Source organism: Pogonomyrmex barbatus, unplaced genomic scaffold (assembly GCF_055798465.1).
Source record: "Pogonomyrmex barbatus isolate J1 unplaced genomic scaffold, ASM5579846v1 scaffold5, whole genome shotgun sequence".
NCBI lineage: Eukaryota > Metazoa > Arthropoda > Insecta > Hymenoptera > Formicidae > Pogonomyrmex > Pogonomyrmex barbatus.
Window position 1 is genome coordinate 10,159,484 of NW_028297149.1, and position 23,993 is coordinate 10,183,476.

At 29.1% G+C, this 23,993-nt stretch overlaps 2 protein-coding genes across 3 annotated transcripts; one reads left to right on the plus strand and one right to left on the minus strand.

Annotated features, from left to right (window-relative positions):
- Positions 1–538: 538 nt before the first annotated feature.
- Positions 539–8,697, plus strand: LOC105427492 (syntaxin-6). 2 transcript variants are annotated; one of them, XM_011639246.2, is made up of 7 exons: positions 539–1,229; positions 2,568–2,782; positions 3,025–3,119; positions 3,497–3,556; positions 4,965–5,197; positions 5,405–5,499; positions 8,466–8,697. In XM_011639246.2, exons 1-7 carry the CDS (start codon positions 1,195–1,197, stop codon positions 8,540–8,542), a joined length of 810 nt encoding a protein of 269 aa, XP_011637548.1. In that variant the 5' UTR covers positions 539–1,194; the 3' UTR covers positions 8,543–8,697. The 2 variants fall into 2 exon arrangements, with proteins under 2 accessions (XP_011637548.1, XP_011637547.1); XM_011639245.2 differs by lacking the exon at positions 8,466–8,697 and having other exon boundaries at positions 540–1,229; positions 5,405–7,895.
- A 465-nt stretch (positions 8,698–9,162) lies between these two features.
- On the minus strand, positions 9,163–23,718 carry LanB2 (laminin subunit gamma-1). Its single transcript, XM_011639244.3, has 23 exons — positions 23,241–23,718; positions 21,522–21,780; positions 19,920–20,221; positions 19,365–19,570; positions 18,888–18,991; positions 17,087–17,275; positions 16,751–16,976; positions 16,050–16,479; positions 15,624–15,981; positions 15,314–15,502; positions 14,973–15,158; positions 14,678–14,880; positions 14,271–14,486; positions 13,792–14,062; positions 13,321–13,499; positions 12,955–13,085; positions 12,507–12,617; positions 12,227–12,425; positions 11,890–12,127; positions 11,585–11,760; positions 11,152–11,334; positions 10,815–10,932; positions 9,163–10,620 (listed from the first exon to the last, which is right to left on the minus strand). The coding sequence occupies exons 1-23, from the start codon at positions 23,400–23,402 to the stop codon at positions 10,385–10,387; spliced, it is 4,872 nt and encodes a 1,623-aa protein (XP_011637546.2). The 5' UTR covers positions 23,403–23,718; the 3' UTR covers positions 9,163–10,384.
- Between the last annotated feature and the right edge of the window lie 275 nt (positions 23,719–23,993).

The following is a 23,993-nucleotide window of genomic DNA, read 5'->3' on the forward strand; positions in this document are numbered from 1 at the left end:
AAAATATTATGGCAATAATGAAAATTAATTGTTTACATAAAATATAATTATGTGTATTAAAATAATTAGGTTACATATCATTTATAAACCGATTCTTGTATTAACATTTTTGTCCAAGACACAACATGTAAACGATTACGTTTCTAAGAAACATAAATCGAAGCATCAGAGTGTAAAAAAAGTGTTTACTTTTAAAACTTTTATTTCACACATTTTGATATTTTAATTTACTAGAAGCTTCGTTTATTTCTGTCTTCTTCCTTTATACTTTGATTTTTATTTTTTACCAGAGCTATTGTATACGATGCTGCCATTTTTTTGTGCTAATGGATACGGTCAAGGGTTTACTACAAACACTTTGAAGCATTTTTTTACTGGTGCATTAGTAAAATTCTTTGTTTTGATTGGACAATCAAATGCTTCGAAACATTTGTAGTGTTACATTGACCATAACCAATGTTGCATATTGTATGATACAGTAATTTACTAGATCGGACGCGAGTCAACACGAAAAATAGTAGCATGAATCGCAAGTTTAATTTGCATTAATTTTAATAAAATAAACGTTAATTAAAGGATTTAGATTTTACTTTTTGTTTTACAACAAATTTAAAGTTTCAAGTCTCGCTTAAAGCCAAAATATCGTTAGTGCAATTGGATCTAAGCTGTGTCCGCTAGTGTCATCCGCAGCAGTATGAACGCTGTATCAAATTCGCATTGCGAATCAATATCGCGACGACCGCCATTGCAAGCGTCGCGCGGCGTGGCGCGGTATCACTTCGCGATGCGGCGCGCGCGTCGCATAGAATAGAATAAATAGTGGTGCGCGGCGTTGAAACGGAGCAGACGTCACGGCAACGCGGTCGCGGTTAGCGGAGTTGAGATCGCGCTCCCACGACATCTTCTCTCCGTCCGTTCGTCCGCCCGCCCGCCCGTTCGTCTGCTTGCTCGCTTGCTCGCTCGCTCGCTCGCTCTCTCGTCGCAGGCATAGACAGAGACGAGTTGCGCGGGTGCGACTCCGCGAAGCTCAACGAGCGCGCCGTACCTCGGGCTCCGGTCGCGCTCGGAATTTCGTTCCACCGATGAGCGAGCGGCCGAGGCGCGAACGCGCTTCCACCGAGGGTGCCGCGCGGCCGTCGCGGCGAGACAGGCCGCGGCCCAGGCTTTAAATTCAAAGACGGAGCGGATAGAGGAATGACGCTGGAGAATCCGTTCTTTGTCGTCAAAGAGTAAGTGCGCGGCGAGAGCTAGTGCATCGATTTCGCTCGGCGATTTGCGTCGCGACGTGTTCCGGGAGAAATGAAAAAGAAATAAAAGGGGGTAAATGTGGGGGAAACGGTTTCGAGTGCGCGTAGAGATTCCTCCGTGCGTGTCATCGCCGCACGGTGATTTTTTTCCGACGGACTGACGGAAGGGGGTGAGGGATCGTGCGTGCGTGAGTGAGCGCGCGGAAGAAGAGCGGCTTGCAAACACGCCGATAAAACGGCGAGAGCTTTATCGGTGTGATATCACGGATTACCAGGCCAATTAACGCGATAACAGATTAACCGGGCGTTATCGTTTCTTGTTTTAAGAAATGCCTCTCGCAACGGTGTATTATCTCGGAGTGACATATTGCTCCGACAAGGACAACACTTGGCGTTGTATGAAAGACTGATATACGAATGATGGATCCTTTATAAATGTTGCACGATGTTACGTGTTGACAAATGTAACGTTTGTTGAAAGGAACGTGCCACTAATGGGTTCGCGTTTTTTTTTTTTTTTTTTATTGAAACAGAAAGGCTTATTTATCTTTCTCTTTTTTTAAATTCTGACACAGCTGACGAAGATATTCTTCGAGGATTTCTTCACTAAATATTTAATAATTATTCGATAAGATTACAATCTTCAGAAGCGAGCGATGAAAATTTTTTGGGAAGTTAAATGAAAAAAATATAATAATGCTACTAGAAATTACATATATCATTAATTTGACTCTATTGAAAAATTATTATGTAATTAATTGATGAGTAATACAATAATAGTAAAAGATATTGCGGGAGAAAATGTTACATAATATATATACGTATATATATGTATATATATACACATCATTGTGTGTGTATCATTGTGTGTGTATTTATATGTATATTGATATTCAATTTGATAATCTTGTAAAAATTAAAAAAAATTACAATTAAAAGAACAGATCTTAATCTAAGCTATATAAAAATTTAGAAACATGAATCAATTACATATTTGTGTGTGTGTGTGTGTGTGTGTGTGTGTGTGTGTGTGTGTGTGTGTGTGTGTGTGTGTGTGTATGTTATTTTATATGAACATTATACATTTGTACTTTTACATTTACATGTAATTATGTCCTTGATTAATTTAAATTTAAAATTGAATTTACAATTTGAATCAATTCCAAATTAAATGTGAATTTTTAAATTCATAACTCCATATCTTTTCTACCAAAAGTGTCGTTAATGGATCTATGTATGTCTCTATACATATGTGAATTTGTTTAAACATAGGCATTAAATGCTGGCTGGCGGCATCTTAATTGGCTAGGATTATTTCAGCGAGGTGTGCAAGGCGTTGAACAAGAATCGCGGCTTGTACGGACGTTGGAGCGAGCTGCAGAATGTCGCGATCACATCGCCGACCGGTGGTGTCCCGTTGAGCGGCTCGGCCACTGCGATCTCACGTACGGATGAGCTCGATTGGACCACCACTGAGCTGCGAAAAGCACTTCGCTCCATCGAGTGGGATCTCGACGATCTTGAAGACACTATCTATATCCTTTTCCAATCTAGTGGCACACTAGTGGAAACACTCCAATTTAGTGGCAATCGAATTCGAATTTGATCTGCGTGAACGTAGACACGCACTTAAATTTGGATTAACTTTAAAATCTGTATGCATTTTGTAAACAGAAAATTTGAACATAAATGTTTAAGCGTGAATGCTGAAATTGGCTTTAAATTCTAATTTTTAATTAGAACTTGTATCTCTATGTCATCCTTAATGCGTATGTACGTATCGTTGAGAAAAACCCAACAAAATTCAAGATCGACAACAAAGAATTGACCGTTCAACGGAGCTTCATTGAACAGGCACGAGAAGAAGTTAAGGTAATTAATTTGATAGTTAATTGTTATTGTATATTGTTAATATAATTGATTTATAAAAAGATAAATATTTTCTTAAGATGTTTCGACTATTGAATGAAAACACTGTCGCATATTATAATTAAATTTCTAATATCTACTTTTAATAATTTTTATGTAATGGTTTAATGGTTATTTTGTCTATTATACAAAATAATTGTCATATAATACATATAATATAATTTATTGTGTAATTACTGCAATTATATCTCGCTATATTTGCTATTTTGATTCATAGCCACGCAATGCTTCGTCACATATTAACACATATTTCACGAAAGCACCTGCGTTTGCGAGACTAATATTACCCTAATGCTACTCGCTTATTAAACATTTCGCAGATCATGAAGGACAAACTGAACTTAAGCAGAAGCCGAGATCGCGACAGCACGGCCAGACAGGTTTGTGTATATTGCATTTTGCCTGTACATTATATTCTATCGTAACTGTATTTAGCATGTTAACAATAAGAGTATTAAGTTACATATATTGCGACCGGAAAACAATCGATGAAAGTAAGCATCAAATTTAAATAATCGGCATGAAAGAAACAAAAAAGAGATGGCAAAAGAAAATAAAACAAGTCACAGTGAAAAGTCAGTGAAAAGAGAGAGTCAGAGAAAAAAGAAATAAAAGTGAATCAGGAAATGTATTTTATATAATTTCAGTTTTTTAGAAGAAAAAAAAACGATACTCAAACAATCTCTTATCATTAAAGTGATATTTTTTTTTATGTACATAGCACATATGTGTTAATATTTACTCTATAGCATTTAATAATGTTGGTTAATATAAAAACACCTTGTACATACATTCAGAATGACTAAAATCTGACTTACCACAGATTAATATTAATTTTAAAAGATTATATTTTAAATTTAAATTTAAATTTTTTGTAGTTTATTTTCTCTCTTCATTACGAATGATGTTCTTTATCTAGTATAGTTTTTTTGCATGCGAAAAACACTCTTCATATCTCAAATAATTGAAATATCACAAATCATAGTCGAAACTTTAATTTGAATTTGAATTTAATTTTGAATTGAGTATGAAATTTTTTATTTGATCTGAATCCCGTTCATAGTTTCAAATATAATTGATTTTTTCTCATCTTTTAAAATAGCAATTAATGTTAAGTTAATTATAGAAATTTTTTTATTTTTCTTAAGTATTGATTTATTCAATCGTTCTCATCGTTTAATTAGAAGTGCTTTTTTTTAAGTGAAATAAAAATTGTTGCTAAATACAGAATTTGCAACTACTTAGATTTACTCAGCGACAGTGACATCTGTCGGTACTACGTTGAATTTTTTTTCAGTATTGAACAATCGTTCGATCGTAGTTGACGTATTTCAGTGTACTCGATGATTCTAACCTCAAAAAAATGATTTGTCATGTCGTTCTTATTAATTAACGTTTTATAGTTCGCGCGTTGTAGAATTAATCTATAGCCAACCCTCTTACAAACAACAATGGTATACACGGTATTCAAGTTTCTCATTATTAAACTAGATTAAGTTCTGTAACAGCTAATGTTTATTTAGTAAATATCACATCTCTCTTCAAGAAACAGGAGCTAATCCTTTTTATCCTTACTTTATTATTTAATTTGTGATAATTTTTATATATTTTTGCTTATTTTATCAATAATTTAATAATTATCAAATTTTAAATGTATGATAATCATATGTAGTTTGAAAATACATATAAATAAATATAAGTTAATTTATTTTATATTAATTTTATTAACTACATTTTATTAGTTACATATTTGTGATAATTATGCCATAATGTTTGATATATTTTTAGCCTCTTTTGGATAACAGTCCAGCAAGAGTGCCGGCCAATCATGGCACTACTAAATACAGCAAATTAGAAAATGAAATAGATAGTCCAAACAGACAGTTTCTTAGTGATACAATGCAGCAGCAAAATGCTATGATAAGACAACAGGATGAACAATTAGATATGATTGGAGAAACGGTTGGTACATTAAAAACAGTATCCAGACAAATCAACAGTGAACTGGATGAACAAGCTGTGTAAGAAAGTATTTCTTTATAATTGTTTAAAAAATTATATACAGAAAATATTAATATCATAAAATTTTATTTATTGTTATTCTTGTAATTAAAATATTAGAAATTACACATTGATATATTGATAATAATGAAATAATTTTCAGTTATTTATATATTAATTATTAGTATTATATTTTTAAAAGATAAGTTAAGATAAGTTTCTTATAGGATGTTGGATGAATTTGGGAATGAGTTAGAGACGACAGACTCCAAATTGGATGCTACCATGAAAAAGATGGCCAAGGTGCTGCACATGAGTAATGGTAACTATAACAATTACATTCCCGCTCCTACTACCCCAGTGACATCCAGTGTCACTGATCTTGTCTCCGACAACAAACCCTCTTCTCTTTCCTCTTTGTCCACCACAATTGCCAATTGTTTTTTGTGTTCCAGTGATTAATTGTTGTATTAATTGTCCTGCGCCTTTAAACAATTCAAATGTACCAGTAAAAAATATTGTAACTATATCATAGAATATATTTTCATATAATTTCGATGATTTGATTTGAAAATATAAAATAAGTATGTAAAAATATACATACACACATACATATAAATAATGCTTCTGAAAAATCACAGTATTTTTTAATGGTGCCATTGAATAATTCTTTAATAATTCAACTGTTCCTTAAAACATTGTTTAGCTGCAGAGAATGATTATTTAAAATTTGAAAAGTACATTTAATTTCTATAAAAATTTATAGCGCAAAGTTGTGTTTTATGTAACAAGCATAATTTAGAAATGTTTAGAAATTTAAAAGTCTTACAACAATCTCTTATTACATTAGAAAAATATCATTCTAAATTTAAAAAAGCTATTGTTGAAAAAAGAGAGGTGTACATGGAGATAGCCTATATATAATGTATGTAATATATTATTGCAAAATTAACTGTTGTATAATCTGGACTAATATCTATTTTTAGGAAATTATTTACTAAATTATATTTAAATTATTTTAAAGAAACTACATTATTTTTTGGCATTGTATTATTTTGTATCATTAACTATATTAGTAATTAAAATAAATTAAATATTAAATTTTATTTTCTATTTTAATTTAATATTTTTTAAATTATTTTAATAAAAATAATTTTATTAAAGTAATTTCTTTATAATTTTAAAAATTAAAAAAATAAATTTTTAACACATTTAAATAATCAACTTGTTAATTAATAATTAATATTAATAGCAAATGATAATTTTTAACAAGTAATATCTAATAATTTGATATTCAAAGAATTTTTTTAATTTTAATTAAAAATAATTTAAAGAATATTTAGTAAATAATTGACTATTCTTATAAATAATTAGTGTTAATAAAAAGTGATTTAAAAAATAATCTAAATCTTTATTAACATTTTATTATTTTGGAATATATCAATCATTTTGCATTTTTGTTATTTCCTTTTCACTCATTATGACTAGCACTAATTGTAAGTAGAAATAAAATAAAAAATGAGAAAATAAAATAAGAAAATTAAAATTCTTTAATTAGATGCTGATGAATAGTATTTTATAGCATAGATTATGGTAGATAAATATATTATATCGGCCGATGTAAATTTTAGAGAAAAAGTATTAAAATATACAAGACCTAATTAATTTGCATTATTGCTATGTAAATTTACGTAGTTTGTTATAATTATCAAAGAGATATTGAGCCCTCTTTTGACAAATGTGAGTGTAGTATCAAAATCAGGACGGACCAGTTAGATCTCCGAGGGATTATTGTGTATTTAGTAGTGAATTTAGTATTATATATTGCAAAATAGTACGGTTATTCAACATAAACTTAAGCACACTGAAGAAACAGGATAATCTCGAAAGCTATATATTTTAGTTGTTGTTGTTGTGCCTGTTGAGAAACTTGAAAAAATAAATAAATATATAATTTAGTAAAAGGTAAGAATTCGACATGATATTTAAAACAAATACAAAATATAAAAAAAGATTATAAAAAATTTAAATTGCCAACAATAAAATATCTAGATATGCACAAAAGCTGGTTTTAAAGATTGGAATCTTTTTTCTAAAACAAAGAATTAAAAAAGCTCAAAGATAAAATAGCAACAATTTTAAAATAAAAAAATGTATATAATGTTGCAAGTTTAAGAAATTCAATATTCCTAGAGATCTAAAAATAAATAGAAATATAAATAAAATAATAATCGAAGAATTTAAGATTTTTTAAATATCAGGAAATGAAACAATTGAAAACTTAAATTTAGAAATTTAATGATTAAATTAAATAATTAGATCAATTTTAGAATAAAAATCTAAAAAAAAAACAGGAATCTTGTGTAATTTATTTCATGAGAGATTATCTTGAACTGAAATACAACTTTTCTTCATAGTCAGAGTGAGAAATTTTCAAAGTTGAAAAGAAATATAGAATGCATATTAATAAAAGAAAATATGTTAAAATACACATACATATGTAATAACAATTATACATATTTTTCTTTGTTGGAGAAGTCAGTTCGCGTATAAGACAGATTAATATATCCATGTGAATTAAGAAGAATATAGATTGTAAATGTAATGTTTCGAATGAAAGACGTAGTTTTATTGTTATCTCTTTCTCGTCGACGACCAATTGTGAAAAAAGAAAAAAATAGAATACAGTGACGAATAAAACAAAAGAACCAATTGTGAGCTATAAACAACTGTAAATATTCCTGCTTCCTTGATTTTTTAAAATTGATATCTATTGATATCAATTTCTCACGAAATTATCTACTTATCTATTTATATCTAGTTAAATATCCAAAAAAAATTCTATAAATTTTTTAAATATAGTGTATAAAAAGATGCACTAATAAAATTAATGGTAATAACATATGTGTAACAATAAATATTACGTTTCTAAAAGATTTTTTTGACATTTGCAATAAATCTTATCATATAATTTCGTGAGTAATTATATAAATATTATAATTGAGAGATCTCTCTTTTAAAGATTATATTATATTAGTATAAATTTAATTTTACTTCCTATAATTTCATCGTATTTAAAATCAAATAAAAAATGTTTGCTATGTTTTGTGAGCAAACTTAGGGAAAATAATCAAAAAGTATATCAGAATTTCGATGATTTTCTATTGTCAGGATATTGTACCCTTAATTATGACACGATAAAAACATTTTCAATCTGATCTCGTAAATGATTCGCATCTCGTAAGAATCTCGAGTGACGCATGTGATATTACTTTCCGTTTGTTTTAGATCGGAGACAATGGGTAGCCATTGGAGTGTTGACTGCTATATTGGTGTTTTTAATCATTTTATTCATAATTAAATGAATCACCTATCGTCTCTTCTAACTTCTTCCCCTTTTGCTCTTTTCCTATGATAAAGATTCTCTTTGTAGCTTTAAGTATAATCTAAGTCCGTTTGACCTATTAATGATAGTGAAATTTTATGAATAATAGAAATAAATACAGAGTTATTATAATAATCTATTAATCTTTCCCCTTAATTGTTCCCCACTTACTAATAATAAACGCAGTAGTATTTTTTTTATAAATTCTACAAATATATATTCAATAAAATATATAAACTATTTAAGTATTCATATACATAAAGTTGTGTAATATGAAATATATTAAAATTGTTTCTTCAAACAAAAATGTCTCCAATCATGGATATTCTTTGTTTGGAAGATAAGAATATATAATAATTTACAAAGTTGATAAAGCATTTTGACAATTTTTAAACATTTTTAGATATGTATGTTTAAGAAATTTATTTTTTCAATAATATGCATTAAGTTATAAAACATTTGATCAATTTTTTTTAATAACTACGAAAAATATACAAATTATTACAAATATACAAAGATAATGAATTAAAATAATGAATGTTGTGCATTCTTTGAAAACTTATTCTTCTATATGACATAATAAGATAATATTCACTGTAATTATTTTCGAAATATTTATTGTCTTCAAACGTTACAACTTGTAGAACGCTCTCATATAAAAATGCTCTTATTTTTTTATCTATTTTATTTATATAAAAATATAATTCACACATGAGCCATAAATTTTGATTATTTGCATGATTAGGAATTCTAAAATTTAATGATATAGACAATAGTTAATAATAAAATACTATGTGATAATTGTAATTCTAAACTGTGTATATGTGTGTGTGTGTGTGTATAATATATATGTATATATGTATGTATACATACACATACATATACACAATTATACATATATTCCATGTAATGTTTTTCAACAAGCATTACAGAAAAAAATATTTTTCTTCACAATATTTTTATGATTATATTGTCTTATTTTAGAAAATAATTTTATTACTTTAATTATTTTGATTACTCATTACATATTCTCTTTTTCATTTTCGCTATATCGTAAAGGCCAAAGAACTTATAAGATTAACATAATTGCTTTCTTAAATCCTATACCATTGCAAATAATGTACTAACATACATTGACATGGCAGTTATATGTTATGAATGTATACAGATCTATATACATATTTATACATGATTAGTAATCATAACAAAATATATAATAAAATAAAAAGAGAGAAATGCAGATTGAATGATAAGTGATAGAGCCAAACGTATGTAGTACTATAAAAAAAAAATCTTTGGTATGAAATGTTTATTGCCACCGAGTGCATTTTATATATTTATGCACGAAATTCATCTCTAGCCCAACATGCAAAATGCCTTTTAATTGTTACGTACGTATTTAAGAAACTTGCCGTTTAGAATTATAAAAGTTTATTTGTTTGCATAAAGATATGTATCAAAAGTTTATTAATTAATTGTTAATAATGAACTTGAATCAAAAACTTTATCAGTAAAAAATTCTCTAAAAAAGTTCTAAGTATAAATTTGTTCAAAATTATTAAATAGATTTTTTTTTTAAAATTTTTGAAGATATATTGTAAGAACTTATCGCCTTTAGTAAAAATTTTTATCTATATCTTATTATTTAAGAAATCTTTCTAAAAAATGGCAGTTTTAACTATTTGAAAAAGATCATCTAAAAAAATTTAAAGATCCTCGAGCCTTAATGTTAAGGATACACGGGACTTTAAATGATTTATATAGCTTATAATATATTTTTAAAAAATGACGGAAAAATAGATAAAACGTGAAAAAATAAATTTTAAGGCTCAAGACGGACGCGTTGATAACAATCAGTTGGCAAAGCCTTTCGAATATCATCGATATTTTCTACTTCGATTCGTAATCTGCTGACCTCATCTTCGTAATTTTTAACCCATTGCGTTTGCAAATTCTTTGCCTCCGTCAACGCGCGAATTCGCTGATCCAGATTTGCGGCTTTGATTTCCTTCTCAGCGGCAATCAAGCGTTCTTCTAAGCGATTCAAATCGGCATCATCTAAATTGCAAAATCAGTTATTTTTTATAACAAAAAAAGTGATCGAATTTGACTTCGCAATAACTGCTAATAAATACTCGGTATTTATAATTACACATTATGAGAACACAAAATCTAGAATAAGCTTTTATATGCATAAAGGATAGATGGATTTAAAGTTCAAAGGACAACAGATCGTAGAGATATGAACTCACCTATTTCTGGTAGATTCTCAAGCTCCCTAATAATCGCGTCTACTTCAGATAACGCTTTATCGACTTGCTGTGACGCCAGGGTCACATCGGTCCTCGCCTGACCAACCTTATAGTTTGCCTAAAAATTAAAATTTTAGATATTACAATTTGCTGTAAATGCAATAATCTTAATGCATTAAAATATCACGAAATATTTCGTGTTTCTTATTAGCGTGTCTGATCCATAATGTATTAAATAAATAACATCTAAATTAAAAAAAAATAGTTTCTTCTATTGATTAATAATTTATTTTTTATTTTTCCTTCTCTTCTATATTTAATTTAATTAAATTTTTACCTCGGCGGTGATGTTGCCATCCTTGGCCATCTGGACTTCATATTGTCTGATCATCGAATCCGTAGTATCAACGCGAAGATGTAACTTCTCGGCTTCATTTCCGAGCCGGAGAGCTTCAATTTTAGTTTTATTTGCTTCTATTCTAATATCGTTTGCGTTAGCGCTCGCTCTATCTGCATAAGTCTATAATGATAAATAATTTATGCATAGCATAATAATAGACAATGTATAAAAAGAAACATTAATAAATATAAAAAATAAAACGTATAGGAGATACATATATGAGATTGTCATATTTTAGTAAAAAATAAAAAATAATAAAATAAAATAAAATAAATAATAAAAAAAAGTTTAATAACTATTTTAATAATAACTATTGTATAATGAATATTTGTTATTAAAATTAATTTGTAATTAATTTGAGTAACCTTACCTGAGCATTCTGTGCAATTTCGCGCGCACTTTTGGCGTTACCTTCTGATCCATTTAGCACCCTCTCCGCCTCTCTAGCTTGTGTATTAGCATCGTTGATCAAGCTCTCAATTTCCTGGATGTCTTTCAAAGCATTCTGAGCTTTAATACGTTCACGTTGTACCTCAGCATCAAATTCTAAAAAACAACATAAAAATTAAAATAAATTCTTATAGAAATTTTTTATATAAAGGAATTTTAAAAACAAGTCATGAGTTTTTCCGTTTTTTTTTAAATTTCATTTAATGAAGTTTTTTTTAAATTTACCCCCTAATTTTTTCAATGTTTCCTGAGCTTCTTTTAGAGTCTGATCACCACGTTTGACAGCATCATTCGCCGTCTCATTGGCTTCATCTAACTCAGCTAGTAATTCGGCCGTTGCAGCTTGTTGATCTTGAGCTCTGTCTAAAAGTTCTTCACTCTTCCTAACTTTTTCAGCCATTTCTTCCATAAGATTCTCATTTTGCTCCAATAAGAGTTGTGCTTGCTCTTTTATTTGTAAGCTCTATTTTGTAACATAGTTAGAGTTAGTGATATAAATATATATATTTATATATTTTTATATATTTATATATTTTTTTGTAATTTGTATATTTATAATTACCATATTGCTGACGTTTTCTATTTGCTGTCGTAATTCCTCAATATCTACTGAAGGAAGCGTTAAATCGAGAATTAGCAAATCTAATGCTTCTTGAGAAACAGCTGAGGATTTAGTAGCTGCAATAGCGGTGAGATTTTTTACTTCATCCATACGATCCTCTAATTGCTCCAATTTATTCTCCAAATCTCTTATTTCGTCCCTGTTTAAATTTGTTTACAGATATTGTATGTGACTTAAATATTAAATAATAAAATTATACAGAAAGAGAAATATTACTCACGTTATATTAGAATATTTCGATATCGTTTGTTTTGCAAGATTATATGCCTCCAATGTCGTGTTTCGCGCTTGCTCTGCTAGCATATGAAGCTTTTTGGCTTCGTTAGTATTTCTAAAAAAAAATGAAATCTCAATATTGATAAATAATATCATAAAAAATTGTTAAACGTTTTAGAAAGAATCTGAGAACTTTATTTAATAATAATTTAATAATTATTTATTTTTTATCTCTAGGTAGATTTTTAAAAGATAAAGAATTGTTATTATTGATATATGTAATAAAATAAAAATTAGAGGAAAATTAGAAGAATCAAGAATTAAATATTAATTAATGTTAATTCATACAAAAAGATTAAATTTTATATAAAAAATGTTATAAGAATTATTAATGAAATAAATTGAAAATTTATATATTTATAACATTTATAATTTAAATTCAAAATACATACAATTCAGCGACTACACGCGCCTCCTGTGCAATTGACGTCATCTGCTGATTCTGTTGACCGACTTGATCGGCACGCAATTTCGCCGAAGTTAAAGCACTTGCACCCTCCGTACCTAAATAATCTTCCGCTTCCTATCGTTTATCAAAATAATATAAAATTATAATTTAGTAATAGCTATAATTTAATAATTCACAAGTATAACCATTATTCATGAAATTACAATCTAATGTTTTGAAAATTATATGTTTTTCTAAAAAAAAAAAAGAATTTTGTAACACATGTTATCAAATATCTCTAAAGTAATTTTTTTAAAATCTTATGATGATCAACATCTAAATCATTATAAATAATAGAAGTTTTATTTACCGTTAACTGCTCATAAATTTTATCCAAAACTTTTTCTGCCTCGTCAATACTCGTCAAACCTTCTTCGATTATATCATGTGCATCATCCTCAGTTACATCCACAGTTTGATATATTTTATCAATTGTATTCAATTGTTCACGCAGCTCATCTAGTTGTTCTACCAATGTTTTGTTCTCACCTGACAAAAATATTAGCTTTTACAATAATAATATAAAATAAAATAGCAATGTTAAACTTGTCATTATAAAAAATAATTTTAATATTATGATTAGATATATTATAATTATTACTATTACTAAGTAATAATAGTAATTTGAATGTGTATGAATAGAAAATTATATAAAAATATCATTTGTCCAACGAGTTTTGAATGATTTTTGATTATCTAACCTTAAATATATAATAATTATTTAATTTTTAACATAATATACAAATAAATAATTTTAGATAACTATAATAATAATATTTACTGCCGGATCCTTGTTTGGCGATATTTAATAATGCTTTTACTCTATCCTGGACATTCTTAAGCTCCTTTTCGAAGTCTGAATCTTTAATGACAGTAGGACTGCTATTGATCTTGTATAAAGTATCTTCGAGTTCGGCCAAACGTGATCGGTGATCATTGACTGCCGACTGTACAAGATTGTAACAATCAGGACAATCGACGCAGCCGTGTTGTCGATTATGCTTGTTTTCTTTACAACGATCACAACGTCTGCCTTCAACGTTCGTTAAGCACTATCAAATCATAAAAGATAAAAAAGTAAATTTATTATAAAAATCCAAAAAATAATGTATATAAAATTTTTATGTAATAGCTCTATAGTTGGCTTGATTTATCGTCATAATTTCACAAGTAATTATAAATGTTATTTTAATTTAAATCCTTATAATTTCATTATAAAATTATTTACACAAAATATTTAATTTTGGTATAGATACTTACAGGGCATTGTCCATTTGCATCACATTGAAGATCTTGGGAACCAATACTGTCACAATCACAAGGTTTGCAACCTTCGCGACTGAATCCATACTGATAAGGCTCACAGGCATCACAATGTTGACCCGTTATTCCAATTCGGCATTGACATTGTCCTGTTATTGGATCACAGGTACGATTATAAGAACCTTCAAGATCGCAATTACAAGGTGTGCAGCCCTACAATACAAAAATATATTTTTTATTGAGGCAATTTAAAAATATTATCAATTTATTATATCAATTATTATTAAACTATAATAATTTTTATTTTCTATTTTATAAGGAGATAATAGAATTGCGAAATATTAAAGATGTAACTCATATGGTATTTCTCAATTTCTATCTCTTTGTTAATTTGTCGGCTTTACCTCGCCACTCATGATGTGATAATAGCCTTCCTCACACTTGTCGCAATTGCGACCAACAACATGTGGCTTGCAAGCACAATGTCCTGTTAGTTGGTCGCAAGGCGCAACTCTTCCATCATCAAGTTCCAAAGTACCCGGTGGATAACATTGACATAATTTACATCCATCTTCTTTGCGATCTGACAATGCATCTCCGTAATACCCTAATATATAAAACATAATAATATAAAATATAATGCTAAAATGTAATGTTAATCTCGTTTTAAAAATTAATAATTTCAAGTTATATATTTACCGGCAAGACATTCTTCACAGTGAAAGCCCGCTGTATTATTAACACATTTAAGACATTCTCCCGTTTCGTGATTACAATTTCTAACCGCATTTAAGTCGATATTGTTATTACAATCGCAAGGATGACAAGCGAGACCTCTTTCAGGATTCCCGTAATAACCATCAGAACATGTTTCACATCTAGGTCCTATAATAATGAATCTCATACAGATTTAGTCAATCAAAAAAAATAAAAAGAAAATGACAATATCAATTAATTGAATTCTTAATTATCATAAATGTTATTACACACACGCGCGCGTGTGCAGTACTTAAAGTATTTATTTAGAAATGTATATTTACCAGTCCTGCCGATAGGACATTCAGAGCAAATGGGGTCCGGATTGTTGCCCAGAAGAATGCAAGGTCCGTTATCGGGACAAGGACATGATCTGCAATCATCCGGAGTGCCTTTCAACGGATAACCATAATATCCTCTGCTACATAACTCGCAATTACTTCCTGCAGTATTATGTTGACAGATACATTGTCCTAAAATACAAAAAGAGAATTTGAGATATTATTTGAAACTATCTTGACTGAAATTATTTTACCTTTATAGTTCACTTTGATTTGTCTACGAAATTTTTATAAGATAATAAAATCTAAATACCAGTCTCGGCCTCGCAAATATCGGCGTGCCCATTGCAGTTGCAAGGGACACACAGAGCAAAAGGACCGCCGTTGGGTGGGTCGTGATGAAATCCAGGTGCGCATGATTCACAAAATTGACCTACGTAACCATGAGGACATTGACAATGCTCGACCCAATCAGCTGGTTCGCCGGCTGCGCCACGATGAGCTGTCTCTAACTTCACATCATCCAAAAATCCTCGTCCTTGATGAGTGTAAGTCCCGCGAATCTTTATGGCGGTCAAATTTGACAGAATTGACATGAAGGCACGAAAGGATAATCGTGGTTGCCAGCCATAGCTGGAGTGCTCGTGTAATTTAAATCGATATTCTTGAGGCTGCAAAGATCAAATAATCACAGTAATGTAATATTACAAAAAAAAATAAAATAGGATTAAAAACTTACCGTAACAGTCGGTAAACGATTACTCTGACCAAAGATCGGCTGTGTGATCTGTTCGCCGTTTCCTCCCTCTAAAATTACATCCCGTGCTGTAGGAGCTGGACCAGTTTCTCCTATCCTCAATATGAATGATAAGTCTTGATTGTACGACGCTCTCTGATCTCCCAGGAATCTGTCGGGTGCGAGGAAGTACACATTGTCACGGTCAAGTGCGGTAACTGAGATCGTCTGCGTCAATGCATCATAATGCAATGGTATCGGGTTACCGGCCACAGACGCGGACCAGCGCTCGTTTCCTCGCACGAACATGCTTTCAATGAGCAGTTTCGAATAACCGGTTGCTGGTCGGCAAACAGAGGAATGACCATAGCAAAAACAGGGGGTACAGCCGAATTCGTTGTCCACTGCCAAATTAAAGAAACCTGGACGACACCTAATGAATTTTGGCATTCAATTAATATCAATTTTTGAAGAACAGAACAAAATTAAAAAAAAAAAACATAATTAAATAGAATTAAATAAAAAAATTAATCTCAAACTGATCAAAAAATCATTATTAAAAAATAATATGCAAGAAATTCTGTATAATCTAAGTACAAATATTTCAATCAATTTTTAGTAATAAGGTATAAGATATTAATGCATTAAAGCATGGATTAATATTCTTTTTTAAAAAGAATATTTGATTGAATAGAAAGACTAACTCTCTGCAACGTTTTCCTTCGACGTTTTCCTTACAGGCGCAAACTCCTGTGATAGAATCGCAGCTAAGAATGTTGCCTGCCGAACCTGCCAAGTTGCACTCGCAGGAAGTACAGCCCTGCGAGCCGAAATTATAGAAATTGGCCGCGCAACGATCGCATTTATCACCTGTTACACCAGGTTTACATTGGCATTTACCTTCGCTATTACATTGCAAGCTTCTTGAACCTGCACAATTTAATATATTTTAGTTTATTATCTTTTAGTTTATTATCATAAGAAAATGTAATCTAGTTTATAATTATACTTATTTAATGTGTATTATTTAAAATTCTTACCAATCTCGTTACAATTGCATGCAATACAATAGTTATCCTCAGGTCGCTGATAGTAATTTTCGCGACACCGCTCGCAATTGGCGCCATCGCGATTCGCTCGACAATCCAAGCAATGACCTCCGTGACCTGTCGCCTTGTATAGTTCCTTGTCAAAGTAGCATCTTTCCGAATATCCGTTACAATTGCAAGCTGCAAAAAATGGGTGATTGAATTAACAGATTAATAATTTTTAAATATGAAAAAGACAGATACCAAATACGTATCATAAAATATTCTGTAAAAATAAACGTTTAGTTAATAAAGATTTCAATATTAAATAGTAAAAATTTATTATATAAAAAACTTATATCACGAAAGAGCATGTTAAAAGCAGATATATTAATCATCAAATAAACAATGAATCTAATTATCCTATTTATTTAATCTTGTAATAACTTAACTGAAATTCAAATATTATACAAAGACATATATAAATATCATTTAAAATAATGTAATATCATATGTTATTAACATATCTAAATTATAAATAATTATAAATAATTTTATATGTATGTAAACAATTACTGGATCCTGAATACCAAAGTTGTCTTTCATCCCATGATGTGCATAGCAGTATGCAATCCGCTATCATTAACAACGCGAGTAATTTCATTTTTTCAACATAAGAACATTCACAGTAGTTACCACATCATAATTTTATTATTGTTTATCAATTCACTATTATAATTTAGTTATTCAATATACGTTAGTATATTCTTGTTATTTCAATCACACATCTTAGATTATTATCACTTTAGACTTTACAGTCCATTGCAAATACTTTCTTAATAGTTTCCTAGACATTTTTCGAAAATCTAATTTTTATCATATTTTATTACACTAAGTTTCGAGAATTCTTTAGTGGATAGATATATATATATCTTTTAGTGTGATATCGTGATACACCGAATACAGACAAAAGTGCATTGAACGGCCATGTACCTTCTCCACAAGCCATGCATCCCCACTCAAGAGAGCGGGAGATGCACGTAAAAGGTAAAGCTGGTATCAAGTAATACTGGCAAAGATGCAGTCGCTTATGGTCTTTGTAACACGCAACCGTGCTCCCCATTGGATACGTATCGCGTTGTAAAAAAAAAACAAGTCCGCGGTATATTTTTTTGTAAATAAGTACAATTATTTTAAAAGAACATTGCAAATAAAATTTTACAATAGTATTAAATTAAAAATAAAACAAATTATTTATATGATTAAGTGGCTTTTGGTAATTGATTTCGTTATACGTAGTATATATTATACATATTTTATAATTAAAAGATAGAAATACAAAAGCTGACAATTACATTTTTCATAACTATAGTATCTTTTTCTACTCAGTTTTGTTTTGTGTATTTTTTCCTTCATCAATTCAAATTAAATGTAACACGGTAAGTATAGCTAATTACATTAAAAATTCTTATATCTAATCATAATGAATCAAAAATTAAAAAAAATAATAAAAATGATCAAAGGACTTTCATGACTCAATAATAATATCTAAATTTTTGTTTATCTTATATATTAAATTCTGTCCTATAATCTACTAAAGTTAACGAATCTTTATGTCAATTTATAATAGATTTCTTTTATTAATTTAAAAATTTATTTAAGCACGTGTTTTTATAATTTGAAAATGAAAGGATTACTATACAACATCTGTTATATTCATCTTCTGTTTCATTCATCTTCTGTTACATTGATCTTAAAAGTGAATAATACATTAAAATATATATTTAATATTTAATATTTATAGAATACTCACGCTTGCATTCGTGTGCATCTGTAGTTGTTGCACGACCCCAAGGAGCATCATTGTAAAAAGGTAGACATTCGTTGCAATCGGGTCCAGCTGTGTTGTGTTCACATCTGCAAATAAGTTTAGTTTTTATTGTAGCATTATTTATAATTTTAAAAATAGCACTAAGGTAACAGTAATTATTGGAGTATTATAAAGATTCTAATTTAATTTTATCTGATTTTATTTCAGAATATAATTTTATTTTTTTAATTATTTGTTCTGTTGCAAATAAAATATTTTATTTAAGTTTATATTAAACATGCAAAAAATAATTTTTTAATATATATAATATATAATAACATATAAAAAAAACACATAAACAGAAGCCTTAAAATAAAAGAAAAAAGAAAAAGAAGATGTCAATCGATTTTAATATGAATGCCAATGATATTAAATATTAAAATATAATGTATATGTATACTAAAAGATAAATGTTATTACCGGCAAACTCTGCGAGTTCTACCATCGACACTGGTACTGTTTACACATTCTCCGGCGTGACCATTGCAGGCACATCTTGCACCAACTGCAACATCGGCTATTGCATAGTAATAAGATTTCAGCACCTGCGCATCGCCAAAAACTTCATCACCGAATGTGTTTAATCTATCCAGAGTAATTCTTAAAGCCGTCGCTTGCACCCATTCCTATAAAAAAATAAAGAAAATAATCCGCGTTATTATATTATTATACTTATTAGACAATTACTATAAATAACATAAAATCAACAATCAATAATAATGAAAAACTTTTAATTTTATAAAAAGATCTCAAATCTTTTATATATATAAATTATATATTCTTTTGCCAATAATTTTAATTTCGATTATAATATAATGATATAATTTTTTGATCTTATTAACAAAAAATTAATTTTAAAAGTTAATTTTTAACGTAAAATCCATAATTGCTGTATATTCAAATAAAATTAAATCTGTCTTTCTAAATCTTATTTACTAAATGAGAATATATTTGAGTTTAATTGTTGTTAATTGCCTGAAGTTCGGGGTTGGTTTCAAAGTAATAGGCGGAAGGTCGGCCCTCTAAAGTCGAAAAGGCAACGGTGCCTTTAGTGAGAGGAGAGATATCGGAAAACTCCGAGGTGCATAGCACGCGAGTGTCGTCACCACGAACTGTCTCTTTGGACTCGGGTAGTTCGTATGTATCCCGGCATGTTGCTGAATAAAATTGATAAGGCTCCCACGGTGACTTCTCGTTCTTCCGTTTGTAGATACCCCAGCTTTCCGGCCGAGGTGATTCAAACAGTACTCTGACGTATGTTATGTCAAATGTCTTTCCTAAACAATATTAACAATGTTAACAATTTAACAATGTTAAAGCGTTATAAATAAAAATAGCATTAAATAGTATAATATAATTAATAACACAATAAAAAACAGGATATATCTACAGTATATATAAAAAACAAATAATGAACTAATTATTTGATTAACATATTATTTTATTTATATGTAATATTTTAATCGCTTTATTTATCCTAAACATTAAAAATATCTTTTTTGTTATTAAGAATGACAAAAAAATGATTCAGATTAAAATTATTCTGTTTCGAGATATCTTTTGTTTAATATTTTATTCGAAATAGATCTAAATATCTCGCTTTTCAATCATTATTAAAACTATTTTCAAATTATTTGTATCTCGAGAAATGTCGTTTTCTAAGATGCATTCGTGAAAATAAAGACAAAGACGAATGTTTTGGTGAATGAAACATGTAATGTACAGATTATAATCTCGACCACTTTATATATTTTCCTTCTTTTTTCCTTCTTTATTTCGGAAAAAAAATTATTAAAAATTATTGATTAACATTCATAATTCAACAAAAAATTTATTCAAGTTTGTAAATTGAATTATATTAGAATAAAATTAAGTTAAATCAAAATAAGATTAGATTAATTTGTGTAATTTATATTGTCGTTTTATATATAGATAAAATATTGTTGACTGATTTTATATATATATATATATATATATATATATATATATATATAATATATATAACATATTTTATATATATAATATATATATATATATATATATATATATATATAATATATATAACATGATAATATTTAACCGAATTAGTATATTGAATCAATTACTTTAAAATATATGGTCAAGAAATTTTATACATGAATTAAAACACGTATAAAACATTTATAAAAAACATTTTAGTTTCTTTAAATTAAAATATTCCAACTACCAAATTAATGTCTCAGAAATCGTAAATCGATTCAGAGCAAGAATAAAAATAAATATATTCGTAAGAATAATAATGAGCAAGAAAAATAAAGAATAAATCGTAAGAATAAATTTGCCTCTAAAATTTACAAGAGATCTGGGACTTCTCCATCATCTCTATACACTATATGATTTATCTCATCGTGCATACATCCTCATAGATAAGGAAGTAGGATGAGAAAAAAAAGAGAGCGTGTGTATGAATGGCGGAATAGAAGAGAGACACAAAGAAAGAGAGAGGAAACGCATAAGAACAGAAACTGAATGTCTCTTAGTATAGAAGCACAGAGATGTTCTACAGAGTGTCTTAGATGTTTTAGTGAGAAAACGCACCTAAATGTAGGGTGAGATTAACTTGGTTGGGATACTCGATGCCTTCATACATGGTATCCGATTGCCACCAGGTAGCATTATCATTATTATCATGATCAGTGAGGAAAGAGGCTGAGTGATCACCACGTCGGCAAATTTCGCACGACTTCTTGTGCACGCCCGTCTGCTTACAGAATTCAATAGGATGATCCTCACCACATGTGTTAGTCGCTTCCATAAGCACATTGAAAGCCGCATTTTCGAATGGCGGTATACATCTCTAAAATATATCAGTGTCATTAGAATAACGTTTACTTGGTTTTAATTTGATTTTGATCATCGCCTATATTTATTTTAATTTAATTTAATTTTAAAATATTACTTTACAATTATTATATACAATTTATTAAATTATATAATAATTATTTTATTAAATTCATATAAATAACAAATTCTCTAGTAGTATTATATTTGTATAATAACACTTTATAAAAATTTGTTATCGTTATTTAAGATTAAAATTAAATCATAATTAAATTTAATTAAAATTAAATATCGAAATTAAATACTAATAGACATTTAACGCGCAATAAAAAAATTTTATATTATATTAATATTTTAAATATTTAGAATAAGTTTATTATAAGAAAAGACTCGTTATTTTATAAATATAATATTATATTCTTTAATATCGATCAAATTTAATATTAAAATAATTAGATAATAATACATTTATTAAATACAAATAATCAAGTCTAACTTTTCGTAAATGGATTCATAATCGATCTAAATAGAAAATGATTCTATTTCTAATATAAACGATATATCTTGCAGACTTCGCAAACGATATCTTGTCCATTTATATCATGGCCCATACAATTATCTGCGGGTTCAAGCAACTCTTGGAACCTCACGATAACCTTCACATCCTCCCGAAATCCGAAGACACCGAATAGATTTAATTAATGACACAAAAAATATGGATAATCATTTACTCAAAAATGATGTTCGAACGACGAGATGAAAAAATAAGTGCCATATTAAGGATGAAATAATAATAAATATCTTTTGTCCATAAAAAAAATCATCAACATTACAGCATTAAAAAATATAACATTATAACATTAAAAAATTAATATAATACTATATAAAGAGCTAGATCCCAGTGAACAGAATATCTAAAACTGACGCATAACGTAACTTGAAGATTTCTTTCAGAGTTCTTTATGAGATATCTTAAAGATATTTCTTAAAGAATTCTTAAAGTTATCTTATACGTCGATTTTAGACATTCTACTTATTGGAATAATAAAAAATTATGAAAATTAAATATAAATAACAAATATTATATAGAAAAATACATTGATGGTACATTACATAAAAAAAAGTATTCGCGCATCCTATTTTTACAATTTTTACGAAACAATTTTATGTCAAAAAGAAGTATTGCAAAATACTTCTGTCAAATATAAAAAAAATACTATGAAATTCTTTTTATTTTAAACAATATTCTTCAGTAAATATTCCTTCTATCTAGAGATTTTTTAATCTCTTCCTAATAATACTTCTTTTTTTTATCAATAAGTAAATCAATTTATCTCGCTAAGTTTACTCCAATTATTTCTAATTCTTATAAATAAATAAAAAATAAGAAATACAATTAAATTGAAATTAAAATTAATTTTCATTAATAGAAATTGAATAATTCTGTGTATATAACACAAAACAATTGAGACGAACCTGCGGCCTGCCGTTCTCATCATAACACTTATCCTCGTTGCGATTCTTGGGTAGCTGCAACCGATTAAACAGCTCCTCGGAAGGATCGGCCTCGGGATCGGCCAGGACGGCGCAGCATCCCACGAGTAACAACAACAGACCCCATATCGCGCTCTCTCTCATTTTATCCTCGAGGAAAGAAAGTACCTCACTCCGGACACTCGGCGAAGCTTCTCTTCCCACTGTTCCGCGAAACCAGAGAAAGTGTCAGGATTATTTTTAAGGTTAGGCAGCGCGTCCATCGACGAAGATCACCGCCGTCGAGCGATCGTTATCGATCGTGCATCTCCTATCAACTTTCCGTAGATCGGATGCTGAACGCCGCGCGCGAGTTCACTCCGCGAGTGGACCATCGACGAGTAGCCGGACGGCGCGACGCCTGAATGTCTCTACCTCCCGGACTCCCCCGGCCCTTCTCGCATTCCCTTCCTAGCGGCTTCTCCTACGCGTTTATAGCACACCCACGCGGGACGTACACATATGCGGTATCTCAAATGATATACGAATCTGCGCAAATTGTAATACACTCCGAGCATACGTTTCGTTCAAATATTCACGATAATATAATCATTTTTATATAATTTATAAAATATTTTTTTTTTAAAGACTATATTTCTCGACTCTTTCAATCGATGAAGTTTTGCAATAGGATCAATAATCAATAATGGAAAATTTAACACGTAACGTTTCTATCTCTGAAATCTTTGGATTTTT

What these genes read in the sequence shown, in the direction of transcription:
- LOC105427492 (XM_011639245.2), top strand. Translation starts at nt 1,195, where the DNA reads ATGACGCTGGAGAATCCGTTCTTTGTCGTCAAAGA. An exon ending in CGATCTTGAAGACACTATCT is followed by an intron (nt 2,783 to 3,024) that starts ATATCCTTTTCC and finishes ATGCGTATGTAC; the next exon opens with GTATCGTTGAGAAAAACCCA. An exon ending in GAACTGGATGAACAAGCTGT is followed by an intron (nt 5,198 to 5,404) that starts GTAAGAAAGTAT and finishes AGTTTCTTATAG; the next exon opens with GATGTTGGATGAATTTGGGA.
- LanB2 (XM_011639244.3), bottom strand. Translation starts at nt 23,402, where the DNA reads ATGAGAGAGAGCGCGATATGGGGTCTGTTGTTGTTACTCGTGGGATGC. An exon ending in CTGTGAAGAATGTCTTGCCG is followed by an intron (nt 14,881 to 14,972) that starts GTAAATATATAA and finishes TTTATATATTAG; the next exon opens with GGTATTACGGAGATGCATTG. An exon ending in ATGGCAACATCACCGCCGAG is followed by an intron (nt 10,933 to 11,151) that starts GTAAAAATTTAA and finishes TTTAATTTTTAG; the next exon opens with GCAAACTATAAGGTTGGTCA.